This window comes from Choristoneura fumiferana, chromosome 5 (assembly GCF_025370935.1).
Source record: "Choristoneura fumiferana chromosome 5, NRCan_CFum_1, whole genome shotgun sequence".
Lineage (NCBI taxonomy): Eukaryota > Metazoa > Arthropoda > Insecta > Lepidoptera > Tortricidae > Choristoneura > Choristoneura fumiferana.
In genome coordinates, this window is record NC_133476.1 from 10,861,686 (window position 1) to 10,880,753 (window position 19,068).

General features: G+C 37.8%; 1 protein-coding gene across 2 annotated transcripts in view; it reads right to left on the reverse strand.

Annotated features, from left to right (window-relative positions):
- The window catches only part of Eip75B (Ecdysone-induced protein 75B), a 133,415-nt gene that overhangs the window by 50,570 nt on the left and 63,777 nt on the right, over positions 1–19,068 (reverse strand). Inside the window, exon 1 of one of the 2 annotated variants that reach the window (XM_074087844.1) lies at positions 3,097–3,259. The exons of the other annotated variant lie outside the window; for it this stretch is intronic. Within the exon in view, the coding sequence (XP_073943945.1) occupies positions 3,097–3,211 (115 nt within the window). The 5' untranslated portion in view covers positions 3,212–3,259. Of the gene's footprint in view, positions 1–3,096; positions 3,260–19,068 lie in introns of those variants that run through there. 2 annotated transcript variants of the gene reach the window in all.

Below are 19,068 nucleotides of genomic sequence, written 5' to 3' on the forward strand. Positions count from 1 at the left end.
TGGCCTACCATGAAACGCTGCAAACGCATCATCGAACCTCCAAGGTTCGCACATGTATTTCTGTAACGCTTGCAATATTCAGTCAAATCTCTCATTATGTCGAAACACTCTTGCAATGGGTATTTTCCGCCAGGCCTGGACGCGAGGTCCACGCCGTGACGCTAACGCATCGAATTGAGGTCAGGGCGGCTCGGGCGTCGACCTGGCACTAAAGCCCCCGCCCCGCGTCTCGCGCCCCGCGCCGCTCTCTGATGTTCTCTTCTCAATGCCTCTTCACTCGGGATTCGAATTACGCCTTTATTTCTACAGGTTGCCTGTTGGCGACATTACCAGCATTCGTTTTTTTGGAGGAAATTTCGACTGTCAATTGTTTATTCTATTTTAATGAGCCGTAATTAAATTGTTTTGAAGGTTTTTTTGTTTTACTTCCTTAGTTTACTTACTTAGTCTTAATCAAATGAGGCCAAGTGTTAATATTTCTCCATTGGATTGGTAAGATATTGTAATCTGTAATTGTGTACTACATTATCGATCTTAACTCAAACCTTTGTACTCGTAGAAGACTGAAATTTATGATAACTAAATAATAATACTAGATATTTGCACAGATATTGAAAGAGAGCAATGTAGAGCTGAACTTTAGATTATATAAACAATTAACCATATAGTAAAGTCATTTTGCATGCTTTTCTCGTTACATTACTTAATTAAAGTAAAACAGCCTTGGTTGCTTCTACAAGATAACCAAGACCGTTGACGTAACCTCGAGTTTTACTTTCTATCGATCGTCGACTGTAAAGATGCAGTTTCATATTTATTTCTATCGTAATATAAATAATAATTAAAAACATTTTGACGTCACAGGTTCGGATTTGATTTGAGAACTGTTATTTATTATGCGTGGGGCGAGGGCCGGTTGACCTATTTGCGGGAGGTGAACGAACGGAGGGCCTTGATCGCAATACCGCGCCGCCCGAGCCGCGCGCCGCTCGCGCCGACGTCACACTCAATAAAGAACGTCTCACTCACATAATGCGCGCTCTTAAAAGCTACTATCAAGAATTTTTTTTTTCATCTGTTTTTATAGAAGATTAAATTGACGCCAGATGATGGTCGATAGAAGAATTTGGCGTGGTTTCGTTAAGTTTAAATAAAAACGAATAATGCTGAAATTTAATTAGACGTCCACTTTTCTTTCGTTTTGTTTTTCGTAGAGGCTCTACGAATATTTATTCAAATAAGACTTGTGGCGCTACGCTACGCGATGGCATCGGTACTAGGTATACATCTGTACGTTATCAGTGGTTAACTTAAAAGCCAAAGTCAGTTAAACAATGGCTCATTAACGTATTAAGGCTAATTGTAATGTAACGTTTAATCATGTAACAATCAATAAACGTTCAAACGTGTAATAATTTGAACTAAAGTAAGGTAAAAAGGTTTAAATGCAGTTAAAGATCATTGTGTCATACGTAATATCTATTAATTTATATTTTTATTGCAATTTTAGACAAAGGATCTGAACTGCAAGGCTTTGGCACCGAATCAACAATCTTTTTGGACCAAATGGCAAAGCAACAGTCAGAATGTAAGTCAGGTGTTATGTAAACGTATACCTATTATTAGTATGACTACTATGTTCTATGAAGCGAAATCTAGAAACTTCTTTAGGGCTCTCTCCTTCTCACTACGCGACGCTTTAGAGGAAAAGAGACGGCATTCGATGGTGTGCGTGTGTGTAGTGAGCACGTTAAGTGTTGCGAAAGGAGTCTCGCTGCAACTCATATAGGCAGGTGTCGCGAGTGAGAGTGAGACGGCCGTATTTTCCAAGGCTCCGTATGGATTATTGTTAGAGTATCGGCGCTAGGTTATTCTGAGTCGACCTAGATAGCGCGCGGGGCCGTTGACCGCGGGCCCTCGGTTCGCGCGGCCTCCAAAATAAAATGGCATTCAACGATGGGTTCTACTTGCGAAACGGCTGCGGAGCGAGCGAGCGCACCGACCGACCGCCGAATGCCGAACGCCGAGCGAGCGCGCGGCGAACGAGCACTATGGAATGGATGATGGGCTCGTACCTATTATGCAAACTAGACTTGAATGACTAAACAGTTTCGTTTTACGTCTGCTGATTTAGATCAGCTACAATTTTGTCTATTACTACAATTGCAATTACCTTCTGATAAGATCTAAAAAAAATGTTGCTTCAGATTGAGATGAGTTTACATCATTGTTAATTTAATTTTAATTACTTTTGAGTTCAACTTGTTATGTATCATCTAGATTAGTAATTTTTTTCAGGTTAAATTACTACATGTTGCACTAGAAAGCTATTGAATAGCTCTCAGTTACAAAAATTTAATTTATTATTAGTTTCCAATTGCGCTCTATGTATGCAACATTTAACAGTTACAGTTGCAGTTCGTTAGTGAGTTTGCAGAGCGTTGGACAGATCCGAGCGAGCGAGCGTTCGGCGCTCGGTGCGGTGATTATCGCCGCTGAATATAGCCGGGAAGGCCGAGGGCAACGAACTCCGCTTGACCCAGATCCCCGCCCCGCCGCGCGCGCCCCGCGCCGCCCGCCTAGCTCGCCTGACACAGGAAAGTGAAAAGGACATCTATCTACCTATCCCATCCCTACGAGATACAAAAAAATTCTTCACTTATGAATTAATAATGAGTAGCATCACTTTCAGTTTGGGAGTCGCGTTTCAATCAATTCGGTCCTGAATTATGAATAAATTTACGTGACTTTTACATAGACATGGGATTATGTAAAATTTTCAGGAGAGATTCTGTAGGTATACACTAATTCAGTTTGAAATTTTTGTTTACAACAATCACCCTTCAACAACATTGTTATCAAAGCAAGTCAACTTTGCTTGATGCACGAATGGCGCGAAAACATGACAGTCAGGAATTAATACCACACTTTTCAACCTGCCTAAATTTAACTAGTTTACTAAAAATCTATTTTTGACAACGATCATGATCTAAAAGAACTTATCAAACCGACATTTGTTCAAACTACAACAATGACGTAAGGAAAAAACAAAAAGCGCGCGTAGACAGTTCCGATCAGCTGACATTGACAGCTCACCTGCTAGGACTCTTCCGAGCAGCACGTCGGAGTCGTCGGGGGGCGGCGGCGGTTCCTGGTGCCTGTGAGGCTCCTGGCGGCACTCAGTCACAGTCATGGCGGCAGGGAGGCGCATGGACGGCGCGACGCGTGCGGCCGGTGGCGGCGAGCGGCGCGAATGCCGCGGCGGCAGCGCCACGCCGGGGTAGCAGCCCGCCCCTATCAGCTTAGCCTTCCAGATTTTAAACAAGCAATTTAGGGGTTGGTTATTAATCAAGTGCTTACTAAGCGAGCGAGCTCTGTCCTTGACTCATGTTCACTTGTCGTTAGGAGTAATTGTAATCATATACTATCTATACTTAAATAAATAAACACTGCACTCAAAAACGTACCTTACATAAGCACTAACTGACTTCAAATTAGTCACGAAAAATCGTATTTAGATTATTACGAATTAATTATTAATATCCTGCACGTATGTAGGATCAAGTGTCCACCAATGAAACACATAAAATTCAAAATCTCATAAATCTTTTGTTTTGACAGATAGAAGTTTGAATTTTTTACTGTACTTAGGTAATTTTATTGGGTATCATGTGACATATACAATATGCTTTAAGAATGAGAAGTTGGTCATCACAAAAATAAAAAGTAAAAAATGGGAAATTTTTCACTGTGTCCACAGTGGTGTACAGAATGAAACACTACATACATATTTAACAATGAGACGTGAAACCTAATACAATCTGTTCATAATTTTGGGACGTATTTATGCAATAGAATAAAAAAATGCACAAATATAATCAAACAGTTTTAATTACTTTAACTTTGATCAGTCTTATAAGGTGTGTCCCATGCGTAAATGTTTCATTGTTGATTACCTAAGGTATTTTATATCAACCCCGAGGCATTCGTGTAATTACACGCTTAAACAAGGTAAAACAAGAAGGTAGTAAAATTGTTAGCGCTTCAACAATGTTGTGTAACGACCGAATCATTAAACATGCAAAGCAGTCAATAATCTTCCTTTATCGAAATGATAATGTCAGTAGGAATGTTTTGACTGACTATATAGGACGCAAAGTAGGTACCTGCACAGTATAAGGATACGGGATGGGGTAATGAATGCTTGTAACTAGAACATGTCACCGAAAAACATTTATATTCATGAAATTAAGGCTTATTTTTTTTATTTGAGGTTCACAATTGTAAAAATAGTGCACAAGCAGGTTTATTTTCTATTTGAACGCTGGAAGCCCGCCAAGTAGTTGATTAAACGAGGAAAGTTTCTTAGCGATAGCCAGCATAAGTTTTCCGAGGCGTAGCTCGTAGGGGCCCGCGCTTGCTACGGACGCTACGCCGTAGACTTTTCGTAGCAACTCAGGCATATCATTGCATTTATTATGTACTAGCTTTTGCCCGCGGCTCCGCCCGCGTGGTATTCGGTTATCGGGCACTGTTTCCTCGGGAACTGCACATTTTTCCGGGATAAAAAGTAGCTTATGTCACTCTCGGGCCCATAAACTATCTCTACGCCAAAAATCACGTCGATCCGTCGCTCCGTTACGGCGTGAAAGACGGACAAACACACAAACATACAAACACACTTTCGCATTTATAATATTAGTATATATGGATTAGAGATGATAACTTTATACTCGTAATAGAATCTTATTTACTGCGCAGCTGCGGCATCCAATATATAAAATTTACATTATTGTTTGTTGAATAATAATTAAATTAAATAATGCTAATTAAATGCATTAAAAGTATACAATAACCCGCTAAATGTAACCCTGTACCTGTTGAATGATGTGTGCCGTGTGTTAAACAGTTTATTTCTGTAATTGTCCAAATATGTTTCACGAGAGCTTGAGTAAATAATATTAATCTGTTAAATTATTTTATTGAAATACATTTATCATTATAGAAATGGATTCATATTGAAATGCCAAAATGTAGGTAGTTATGAGTAAAATGTGGGCACAACTTTGTGATTGTTAGAAAGGATATTTCTAATTTTTACAAGTAATATGTACTCTATGCGTCATAAAAAATAAGGCCCACGCGTTAAATTAACACGTCTTATTAGACAATGCGTCGAGAATCCTTATCGTTATCATCTATCATTACCTATTAATACATTTCACCATCCCGAGTCCATACAGCCACGTAACTGAACGAACCTGATTTACTTAATTTAACGCTTAACAATAATCCCTGTCAGCGATCGGAAGCGTCCAGCACAACCCACTGAACTGAAAACCTAAATCTAGAATTGGCGAATCGGTCGGTGAGCGGCAGCATTCAGGCCAAGGCGACCAATTATACCGCCAGGAGAGTCTACGTAGGTAGGCCATGAATTTGGCTATTTTACGAGACGGGAGAATCGTAACTAGCTCCCGATTTAGCGGGTAATTAATCGGTATTGCAGTCGCATGCGCATCGACTACGCTGTTTATTGTACTAATAAATCGATTTCGTATTTTAGCAAATGGTTAAAGTTTTGTAAACAGACGGATCATCAATTTTGAATATGATTGCGGTTTAGCTTATGTACCGGGGAAAACGAGCAAGTGACAATGACAATGTTTTGATGATAAGTTTAACACTGACTCCCATGGTTTCCTAAAGTACTCGAGGAAACAAGTGCTTGAGGGAATGAAAGAGAGAGTGGATTTGAATTACTACCTCATTTACCACTCGAACTGCAAGAAGATAATTGTTACTTTATATCAATAATGGCCACTTAATTAAGCCCAAGATATTCAGACCTACTGATCGTTGATTGACTGTTTGACTAGACAGCCCGATTCACTAACTTCATCATTTTTTCATAAACATCATCATCACCTTTTGATCGGCCGTAACACATTTACTGCTGAACTTAGATCTTCCTCAAAAATCTACATCTCGTGATCTCTCCAGATGGACCGTCCATCTCGAGGAAGATTTAATTCATCCTTATAATATTTTTCTCTGCATAATCAATCTTGTAGTGTTCTGCTTTTCCACAGTCGAGTACACCAATAGCAGTTGCCACAGCAGTTGCAAGTCAGAACAATACATGATTTAATTAATTTGACTTAAGTCCCAGATTTTTTTTCTTTTTAGGTACGCTTCTATTCCTTTGCATAATATACTTATATACAAAGCAAGAATTATATGCAATTACTGTATACTTGTTATAATTTTAAAATTGTCTCTTGAAGCAAGTACATTTTTGAGTTACAACGTGATTAGACAAAGAAAAGCATCATTATGTTTTGGTACTACAATGAGATTTTATTTTCATCGTATGATCGATGCAGATAAAATCATCTCTATGCATCCCGCTGGCAATTATGTCTGCAAAAGTATTTTTACAGCCATCCATCAAGAACAACATTAGCAGATTATTATCAGCGGCTGTCAGTCTAACATCATCATGCCCTGTCTGTATATATCTACCAGAGAAGTAACGTAAATGCTATATTGTGTGTTAACTTATACGAAGATAAGGATCAGATGAGATATCAAATGGAAATGTCTGAGAAAGCTTATTTTAAGGATAAGCTTTTACATAATTGGATTAGTGAAGATATTTATGTATTTATTTATTCCAATACTATGAATAGTTAGGGATTATATATATTATAGGGATTAAGATATACCGAATTGATAACAACATTTATTATTGAAATCCACGTCACATTAGCACGGTACAAGAAAAGTGCAGCAAAATGCGGATTTAAAGAACGTGCTGTTTACTCGGATTCTGAGAGTTCTCCCTGCCCTTCTATGCTGCAAAGGAAGCATTTTCTAACGCCAAAGGCCAAAATGTCATGATTTTTTAAAGAATAAACCTCTAGATTTTTTTAGTTTAATTCTATACTTGTATTATTTTGTGTGTCACGAATAAATGTTTTTTCTTTCTTTCTTTCTTTCTTTCTAGATTGTAATTTGAATTCTATGTTTGACACTCCTACCATTGCAAACTATACTAATACCTGTTGGCTTCTGCGGCAGTTGGGTAATAATAACCAAACAGTATTAGGAAATATTTTACAATTTATACTTACCGATAAAAGAACTCCCTAGGCGCGACGTCATATTCTAGTTTTTGTATAAAATAATATTATGACTGTCTGAACAACAGGTTACATACGAGTACAGCGTGAATCACTAAAGTTAAGATGTTGAAATTTGGCAATCATATTATTTGAGGATCATAGAGGTGCACCTAGAAGGGATTTTTCGAGATGGTCCAACGGTAGAGCTAGTAATTTTTTATGATTGCATGGGAGCAAAGCCGCAAAATAAAGCTAGTTCACTTCGTATTAGTTTTTCGAACTAGTTCTGTTATTTCACAAATAACAACGCGGCTTTCAACGTTGGAAATATTTTGATATTGAAAAAAAAAATTAACATGCCTTAACTCGTTTCGGTCACATATTCGCAGTTGATTGTGCTGCAGTCTTGTTGGAATGTTCGCGTCTAACTTCTGTACCTAATGCACTATAACGGAACTTATGACCTAGTTAGCAAGATTGATTATTGTAGCCTTGAAAGTACAGAACAGTCATTGCTATTGTCGCTCTATTATATTGAGACAGCGTTATGTCATCCGCTAGTAATCGGTTCAGCTCAGCCTTTGTTTTGCAAACATACAAAACATACTATACATATTAAAACTATGTATGGGGTAAGATAAGGTGTTTACACTATATTTTTATAGTATCAATATTTATAAGGCAAATGCAGCTCGGATCGCAGCGTTTCATGAAGTATGTTCAGCGCAGTTATGCGAATAAAATATTCCTGGACTATTAATGTTAAATGACCCAATTCTTAAGGATTACCATATCAACTCTATTTATTCGTATTGTGAAAGACAATAATATTATAATATCTTAAGTAGTTATATTTTTAAAACCCGGCAAAAATAGTCACGATTTATTGTTAAGCTCAGTTTAGTAGTAAGAATACCAAAAAGTGTGGAACTGTCAGAACCGGGTTAACGACTAAATCTACATTTACTGTGGTCATATTTCCTGAAGGTTAAAGATCACGACTATTTTAGTATAATGAGGAGGTCCCGTTTATAAAAATGAGGGTTGACCGAGCTCATCTCAGGTCATTAACATCCATTTGCAATTTCTTCAACCTACCCGCGATCAAGATATTGGTAGAGGGTAGAATATAGGGAGCTTATAAAAGGTAGCTAATCTCAATCGCGTTCTATAGCCCGTGGAAAATGTAATCAAGGGCAAATTTGGCTTATCGGTGATACCTGCCTGGTAATTCGGTGTTACTACGTTATCATAAACAGATCTCACTATGAGGAAATGCAAGCTATAAAATTGATGGCAGCTGTTAGTTTTGATGCTTTCAATCGGGTTGGCAGCGATTTAATTGCTTGCATTTCACCATTGTGAGCTCATCGTAAGATATAAAGCAGTATCACCGAATTACCAAAGTATCACCGATAAGTCAAGGTTTGCCCTAATTAAACGTAACTTAAAGAAAGAAACAAAGAAAACTTTTTATTCGTGAAACATGGGAAGAATGGGTAAAAATAAAATTAAAATAAAATAAAACATATTAGGTATGCAATTCACGAAATGGTACGAAATCAGCAATCTGCCGGTCTTGGCGCTGACTAAACTTAAAGACTTAAGACTGAAGACTTCAGTTTTCTACCAAGTGGCCATTTGTAACTTATATTATATTATATATAATCAGCGGCACAAAATTTGGCCCACTCTACAAACAAAATTACCTATTACTGCATACATAATGAGGGCCAGATTTATTGCCGCTCAGTGTATCATATCCTATATATGTACCTATTCGACACCTAAATAAATGCCAAAACTTAAAAGCGATAACAAACAAACATTGTTGCCAAAGTAAAAACAGGTAGGTCTGCACTAAAACCGGGTGACACACTGAATTGCGATAAAGGGATCGCATTATCAAACTGCATCGTGCCTATGCTGATACAATCGACTGAACTTTATCACATAAAAACATGTTTTATTTACGTCAGTTATTCGGCTGCAGCAAAGACCGGTTGTAAAACACTTATTTTTGTTATAGGTATAATTCAAGTACTGAAAGTTAAAGATAATAATAATGCACTGTTTTGGATCATCATCATCATCATCATCCCAGCCTATATACGTCCCACTGCTGGGCACAGGCCTGCTCTCAGAACAAGAGGGCTTGGGCCATAGTTCCCACTCGGGCCCAGTGCGGATTGGGAACTTCACACACACCATTGAAGTGCAGGTTTCCTCACGATGCTTTCCTTCACCGCAAAGCTCGTGGTAAATTTCAAATGTAATTCCGCACATGAATTTCGAAAAACTCAGAGGTGCGAGCCGGGGTTTGAACCCACGACCCTCTGCTTGAGAGGCGATAGGTCAAACCACTAGGCCACCACGGCTTTTTAGTGGCCTTACGGCTTTTAGTAGCCTGTTTTGGATGGCTTTAACTAAAAGTACGTATTTTTCTTTTGAGATTTGACGCCTATCATTGTATCAATATTATAAATAGAAAAATTACAGTTTGTTTGTTAAGGGGCTGTTTCACCATCCATTGATAAGCGTTAACCGACGGTAAATGTGATGCCGTCTCCGTCTATTCGAACAAAACAAATAGAGACGGCATCACACCTAACCGCCAGTTAACACTAATCAATGGATGGTGAAACAGCCCCTAAGTCTTTCACTGTTACCACTAAACTGATTTTGACAAAATTTTGCAAGGAGATACTTCGTAAATTGACAGTTAAATAATATACTTAAGGGATAGCAATAAATGAAATCTAAGCGGATGAAGTAACTTAGGTACAGCTAAAATTAACTAACAGCTACTAACTTATAAAGTCTAGAAAGACTTAGTAAAAGATCCGATTCCATATTTTAAAAATAATCCAGTAGCTGATCGGACTAAAAACTAAATACATTCAATCTCAAAAGTAAACTCGTGCTCACGTGGCGAAGATCCGTTTCATTTCAAATATATGTAACATAATTGATATTTCTGAAAACTAGTAGGTAATTCTATTGCATCGTGTGCGTTTCATTTCCATCAGCATAATAATCTTACAATCGAAGTTCTTGGCTAAAATCCTGATCTTATTAAGTATATTTGTTTCATACAATATTCATATATAGGAGGTCAGAGTCCGGGTTAAGCCGGGGAGGGCGGGTCACACTGACGTCAGTGCGGGTCGACGACCTCACCCTCGGCATCCTCGTCCTACATTCATGCTGCACTGGTACCCAGCAACTTGCATAAACCACAGTTTTATAGTCTTACTTATTGCAATCTAATAAAAAGAATTAACTTAATCAAGCCAAAATATGCTCAGCTGAAGGCTTCATTCAGGAGCTAGACTGCCATGAATAGAGAATAAAGCCGTTCACGCAAAAAGTTGTCGAGGTGCGAAAAACATCCAGCTATTAGCTATTATCTATCAATTCCCAATGGATATTTGGAAGAGATCAGTTTAAAATTATCTGACCGCCTTGACTATTGTTTTTATTTTTGGTTACTCGCTGTGGTATCTCATTACCCATGGTTACTCATTGTGGTGTCCAACAAATAATATTTATATTGTATTGTGTTATAGGTACTATATGTACGTACTTAGTTTTAGTACTTCCATATATGTCAAATAATTAAAATGAAAATGTCTGTTATTCCGTTTTCACGCTCGCCTCAACCGATCGTTGCGAAATTGGCTCATGGACAGTATTTATTCCAGGTAGGTATGCTTAAAGCAAGGTTTCTGTGGGATAAAGTCATGGACCATTCAACCAAAGAATGAAAGCAAACTGGTCATCCGTTACTGTGTCAATTACTTTTGCTATTTAAAGTCTACCTAAAAACTATTTTTTATACAAATAAAGTATCGCGTTGCCCCGTTTCTGCTACGCTACATCAACATTATCTCGAGTACAATACAGCGCTTCGGCGTACGTGTGGCGTTAAATTTGACTCTTAACCTAAATAATGGTTACGCCCATGGGAGACCTCGAATACGCCGTGTTTACTCTCTGACTCCGCGAGCAGCCTGTTTACAACCAACGATAACTCAATGTGCACGGATTCTACAAATATAAACAGCCAGACTAACTCACTAGTACAAAGGCAACCTTGTCCCAACTAGTTTATGAAAGCATTATTGTAGATTGTTATCACTACTACGACCAAGCATTACAACTTGTTGTAAATTCTTATTTAATCAATAATCACTTTCGCCTTCACCCGACTACAAATTCATACATACAACCGGACTTGTTTATATTGACAAGATTCTTATGTATGAAGTCGTCTGATATATACATAATTAAAACTAAACAGGCTTAGAACAGGGCTGACGAGGTTCTTGAACCCTCTATGGAAAGTGGACCATAATAGCCCACCACTTTCATTTTCGCGCAACTCTCACCGCGAGTTGAGATCGAAAGTGTACTACTTTGGTGGCTGCGTGCGCGCAGCCCCCCACCAGGCCTCCCCCCTCGATACAACTTTCCTGCGTCGGACGCGCTTTCTTCTGGGCATCACTTGTACAATTCACTTTCTAATTGCATTGTGATCACTTGTGACTGATGCTTGCTGAACATCTCGCAGTGCTCCACTTTCTGTTACAATGATGATCATTCTATTTTAATTTGTAGACACTTGAATGAGATCTCTTTAGCAATAGTTCATCGCGTCATTCGATGATGCCAACAGTTATCGAGCGTAGTTATACTCTTAAGTAAGATCGCCACATTTCTAGCATGTTAGGCTGCCTGCTGACTTCGGACAGGATATTTTGAAAATTGGCTTTTTAAGCACCATAACTAATTAACCACACATCATACCATTCACAAATGGCATTTCTACTCGTATTATGGAAACTAGTGAAAAAGAATAAAAGGAAAAAAGAAACAGTTTTGTTTTCATTTAGTATTAAACAAAAACCGGATATTGAAAGAGAAAAGGAGCGGTGTTGCAATAGTAATACCAAACGCAGCGTTATTTTTCTTTTTAACCCCCGATGCAAAAAGAGGGGTGTTATAAGTTTGACTACTATGTGTGTCTGTCTGTGGCACCGTAGCTCTTAAACGGGTGGACCGATTTGAATACTGTTTTTATATTATTACGAAGCAGGTTTTCTAGCAATGGTTCTTAGACATGTTTCAACAAAATTGGTTTAGCCGTTTTTGAGATAATGAACTTTAAAGTTGCCACTTTAAAGTCGGGGTTTTCCAACATTTTGTTGGTTAATGCGAAAGTTTATTAGGATGTGCGTTTTACGCTTAAACGGCTGGACAGATTTGGCTGAAATTTGGTATGTTAATAGCTGGACCTCTGTAATAACAGATCAGTTAATTTTTATTCCGATTTCATATGGGATTCATGTAAAATCCCCTTGATCGCTGAATACAGGAAAAATATATTTTGCATCAGCATTCCTCAAACAACGAAAAAAAAAACCACGATGTAAGTTCTGGGAATTCATGTGGGAATTTTAATAAAAACTGAATTCCTATTCGATTGCCAGACCCAATGGTTATAGGTATACGAGCGACGCCGCGGCTAAAGGTTAGTTCAAAATAAAACAACCGACAATTCTTTACGATTTGTTGGTAACTCCAAGAAAAGATCATTAAAAGAGTTCCGGCCCACGTGTTTTGACGTTTATTATGACATTAGATTTTATCATGTTGTAACACAATTGATAAGTGCGGGTCAACAGCACTAAGCACTTATAGTTAAAACAATTAAGGCAATGGGGGTAACAACACGGAGTTTATCTAAACTTGGTTCCGAACTAGATACGACAGCGGTTACTGTTGTTTCCATTGCATACGCTATGTTATACTTTTCACACTATTCGGTCTTCAAAAATAATTTGTGAAATGTACCTAAACAATAAACAAAAAAATCACTCTAAAAAAATGGTGTACATAAACCTCAGAAGCTCATAAGCGTTAATAAGAATTTACAAAATATCTGAAACTGAGGACTAGTTCGTATGGAACAATGTATACATAATAAGTAAATATATAAATCCTTTACTGTACAAAAACAAACAAACAAATACAATTGACTAAACTAAGATATATTGTTCAAATGCGATCTAAACCTTAACAATTTTATTGTCGCTTGCACATCCTCTTAACTCTGTAACTCATAACTGATCGGTTCTAGGCACTGTCACAGTCACAATAATGCATCAGGGCAATCTGGGTCAGGCCTCGGGCCCTTTCACGCGACAAAACGCAAGGGAAAAGGACTATTATTTTGCATTAACCTTGCTTTAACAGGATATACGATAGGTTCTTGATAGCTTAAGGACGATTGTTGCTTACGTTAGCTGCGCACGCTGTTAGGTTCTAATGGGTAACGAGTTACTGCTGATTGAAGACACTTAACCCTGTCAAAGATATATTGATCTAGCAATATTGATCTAGCAATATTTCCTGCACGATAATGGGTAAACGAGCAGGTAGGGTACAGAACAGTTTTAGATATCTTTGATTTATGGTAACTAATTCAAAACATTATTTTTGAAAAGTGATGCAATGAGAGTATTTCGACAGGCGAAATATCGCTAGATGGCGTTAGTATCGTGAGATCCGTTTGACATTTCAGTCTTGCTTGCGATTGGCGTTGGATTAAGATCCGTTTATACCTACAGACATTGAGCGTGCCAGACACGTGCCGTGGCAGACAAAATAATATGAATTATACTAAGTGTCTGTCGATCTGCGCGGCCGTGTAACCATAGATTTAATTAAATACGTTAATAGACAAAGCAACTTTTTTGGCTCTGATGCTCTGACGTTTTGTAATTTCATCGCTACTCACTACTTACAGGGTGGGGTCAAAAACACTGGCTAAATTAATCCTTGGTGCCCTGCTTGCATAGGCGTTGGTATCCTCCAAAAATACAACATTCTGTAAAAACCGCTTTGATTCAACAAAACGCTGTGTTAAATGCAGCAAATTGTTCAGTGACGGCCAACGTAACATCATTACGCCGTGGACGTGTTACAACGATTTTGTATTAATTATAGCGGTGTTTCCCAACAGTATTCCCGTATACGGGTCACCAAGGGTCCGTATTCAATGTAAATGAACTATTTTTCTTCCGGCCAACAATCACAATGCTCGTGCATATGCATCAGTTTATTGTATGTCACAGGAAATGACTTGTAAAAGCGGACTAGTTCGCTTTTGTCTCGGCTAACGGGACTTACACGCTTCGGCTTAACGCCCGGGCTATTACGACATAATAGGTGTTATTTAGTTGATTCAATTACTCTTTAACATGAGCACTGGCATCACAGTAAACTAACAAATTACATAACCGAAACCCTTCATATGCAAGTTCATCGCTAATATCTTCTGCAGTAAATATTGTGATTAATTTAGGTTCACTTTTTAATACTAATTTGCATGTTGGTTTACTTAAATCTATAATTTGGATTTTAACACACATTCTTTGAGCATCATAGACTTCCACCAAGAGGGGGTTTTTAGGGTTCCGGAACCAAAATGGCAAAACCGGAACCCTTATAGTTTCGCCATGTCTGTCTGTCTGTCTGTCTGACTGTCCGTCCGCGGCTTTGCTCAGGGACTATCAATGCTAGAAAGCTGTAATTTTGCACAGATATATATATAAACTATGCCGACAAAATGGTATAATAAAAAATACAAAAAAAAGACGGTATCGTTGGATATTTCTTTTAAAACCATTAGGGGTTTGTTAAGACGGTTTTTCGATTCAGTGATGTGTTTGCGAAATATTCAACTTTAAAGTGCAAATTTTTATTCAAATCGAGCGTCCCTCTAAAATCTAAACCGGTGGGTGGAAAATTTGAAAAAGTTCAGAATGTTAGTAAGCATATCAAATTTTTAACACGTTCACTGCGGGAAACAATTTCGAAGACTTTAAATCGGTGCGTCATAGGGCATGTAAGATCCGACATTCGACTTTTTGTTAGAGCGTTTGCGGGTCGAAAGGACCTGTTTGACATGCTCGTCTAAAAAGGTCATTATCTGCATAGTTATGATAAATGTTGTTAATATTTGAATTGTAATAGGTAGTCATAGAGTTGCTCTTGGTACAGTTAAGTTCGTAAGTAGATGCAATCACTTAATACTATTTGAACATATGTGTAAAACTGACGGATCTTTTATGCCCGATATACGCACTGACAGAAAAAACTGTCGATAGAATTTTAGGGTTGCAAGGTAACAAAAAACATCGATATCGAGCAAAAAAATATTTTGTAATTTCAGATGTATGTGTTACATAGTAGCATTCGCGGCAAAGAGATTTTTTACAATATTCACATAAAGTTTTGACTTTATTCACTCTATTTACGGTGTCTTTGCTGCTCAAAGTTTAACGTAATTTGTCATAGCACCCAGAACAATTTCGTTTCTTTGTTCCCAGTTTTAAGCAATGACCTGTAGCCAAATCTGTATTAATTGAACAAGACACAGCGTTTGTTTCGGTTACATTTGCAAACACTCACGGAGAAACCTATCTTTTGTTCTTATCACGAGCACTGCACTAGTAAAAATAGCCAATAATCTAGTGCGGTTATCGGGTCATTGGGCATCGGGTCACTAAGATCCTATACCGCACCAGACGTTATTTTTTTCCTTTCAGTCGGTATAGGGCATAAAGGATCCGAGGGCGTTTTTATTTAGGGACTGATTTCTTTGAAAGAGGCAATTCCAAAACAGTAACTGTCTCACTCATACTCAGCTGATAACCTATTTAATTTTATCCCGCACCAGCGGTAGGTCAAGTAATTTTTCGCCGCACCGCAGGCTAGATGTGCATATGATCTATTCGACCCGAAACCGCAGTGAACGTGTTAAGGAAAACTATAGCGGCTAATTTGCTTGAGAATTATTAGTAGTTTATGAGTAAATAGCAGCCTAAGGTATAAAATATACCTAAACTTGGAAGATTCCGTATAAAATACGAAATCCTTAGAAAAATATTACTCAATAATATTATCTATTTTGGGCGTGTCCGACACGCTCTTGGCCGTTTTTTTTAGAGCAATTAAATTTTAATATCTTCCACGAGAGCCAGGCCGCTGGATAAAGATTATTAAGAAATATCTTCTCCATTGAGTGTAAAAATTGCTAAAAAATATGTAAACCGATTAAAGTAGGTATTAATAAGCTGAATTATTTTTTAGCGATGATTAAGATCGCAACACGAAAGACGAGCGTGAACTGTGCTGCCTGAATAACAATACATTATTTATCTTTACGTCCTTAATCGAAGATGTTTCATATTCGACTTAATTTTGCATAATTTGTATTTATTTCTTAAACTTATTAATTTTCAAATAAACGTTATACTTAAATATTAGCATATATCATCTTAACTATCTTCAACTTAAATAAAGTTTAACGGAATCACATTGACAACTGCGTGTTGCTTAGTTAGCACATTTAATCGTTGCAGATAAAACCTCGAAACAATGTCAGTTGTCAGGATCTAGGTTTTGAGCGCATGTCTATGTAGGTGAGTATGTATGTCAAAACATAACGAGGGCGCCTTCGCAAGTCTCGTATATTAACTACACTACGAAGCAGCGATGACGATGACCGAAGAAGGGCTGTAAAAACATAATAAGTATATTTATTTTTTGACCGATGTAGTCACCATGTGTGCGAACACTTGCAATAAATTGTGCCGCCGAGTGCTTTGAGTTTGTTCTACCTTCTAACGAACACAGACATCCCAGGGTTCTTTGAGAATGATTGGGTACAGGAATTTCTTGCATTGGAATAATAAATTACCCTATTTATCTATGCTTTTCGTTTGTACATAAGTACAAACACTACAAACACATACATACATATAGATTTAGGGATAGAGATACTGGTGATAGACCAAAATTTAAACCCACAAGCTCATTACAAGGGAGCGAACCAAAATGAATTTCAAAAATCTATAGCTATCTAGGCAGTCGAAATTATTTTTTCGAGCCTATTGGCTAAGGTGATTATTTATAAATATCACTCATGGTAAGGGTTTTTACGAGAACGAGAATGAGTTTTTATGCCAGTCACTATAATTTACTCATTCTAACGCAGTCGCTACTAATAATACAGTACCTAGCTTTGCTCGGGATAAAACTCGTTAATAAGCGTTTTCCCAGAGATAAGACCAAGCTAGATCGATTTGTCATCCCCGAAAACCCCTACACACTAAATTTCATCGAAATCGTTGGAGCCGTTTCCGAGATTCTGATTATACATATATACAAGAATCGCTCGTTTAAAGGTATTAGATTTACTAGTAATAAGAATTATAGGTAACTCATTGTAACCAATAATATGTTGTTACAATTAATCTGATTAAGGCATTTCTTTAGCCATTAAAAGCACAAAATATCCGCACTTGTTTAATTAATATATTTTTCCAACCGCTTAAATAAATATGAAGCAACCGTATGATATATGTCTGCATTTATGAAAGACTAGAAAATATATGTACGCATTCCAAATCTTGGTTTATTTTCATACAGCTTTTAAATAAGGTGACACGCCATCATGCCAGCTTCCTTGTTCAACACAAACACCTTCTTAATTTTAAAATTAAGAAGAAGTCTTGCTGTCACGCGATACCGCAATTTCGTTAGAACTATTTTATTTATTGCAATATTAACCAACGCTGATCTATATACGAGTATGTAGCCTAGGGCACATTAATAATAAGCTTTTTCTATCTATTCTATTGCCTTTCATTACAATTGATAGGAAATATAAGTCTATGTGTTTAGTATCGCTGCCACATTGCTCCAACGAATGATGGCTCTCTTTTGTGGCGGTAAACCAAAATATTTCCATATGGTCGTAATGAAAAGTAAGAGGCTGATTCGCCGGGGCAACGCAGCCTTGATCGCGCTGAATTGGCAATATCCTGGAGCTGCGAGAAGCCCGATTGGCGAAACCTTGCGACCTGCAAAAGTCGGTCGCTGAACTCTGCAAGGCCGGACCGCGACCGCTTTCTTTGTTGCCACTGGCGCAACAACTCAGATCACTTATTAAACCTCCACACATCGGAATAACAATGTACATGGATCTGACTTTGTGACCCACTTGTAGCTGAAACATGCGACTTAACGAAGATGGGGCTGATTAGGACTAAGAACTTTTACAGTTGAAGGTTCATGAAAGAGTTTCAAGGGAGGTTGCCTTCAAGGTTTTCATGAATGTTGATAGTTAGTCTCAAACTGTGTTATTCTGGTTTTATATTACACACGATAAATCTAAAGTTGATACAGCTATGGTATTTTTCTAAGTTTAACTGTTAAGTTTGCAGGTGGTAGGTTGTGCAAGGTCCGCCCGGATTGCTACCACCATCTTGCTCGCTAATCCTGCCGTAAAGCAGCAGTTCTTGCACTGTTGTGTTTCGGCGTGGAGAGTAAGACAGCCGGTGAAATTACTGGCAATACCCCTGGTGTTGCAGATGTTTATGGGCGGTGGTGATCTCTTACCATCAGGAGACCCACTTGCTCGTTTGCCCCCCAGTCGAATAAAAAAAAAGTTACCTACTGTGTGTTAGTGTTGTTTTGTGAAAAACTTTTTTTTTACAGATTTTATTCAAGATGTATTATTTTAATACTCATTATCCCAAGAAAAATTTGAGGGTTTGATGCAGTAGTAAAAGGTAAGTATGCCTATATTGAAATCTTCAGATCAGAATTTGTGAATTGTCTAGGGATAAAATTTCTCTAGGCTCTTGATGAGTGTAGTTTATTAAATTAGTCAAGTTAATCAGTATACCTATGTTAAAAAACAACATAAACATATCTCTAGGTAGAGAATTAAAAAAATGGCTATATAGTTTCTTAGATTTTGGAAATGTTTTTGGATGTAGATTGCCCACGAATCGGATATGCATTGGTAACCACGGTTTTGTGGCTATATCACGCAGAAATGTTGGACCTGTATGAACAATTTTCG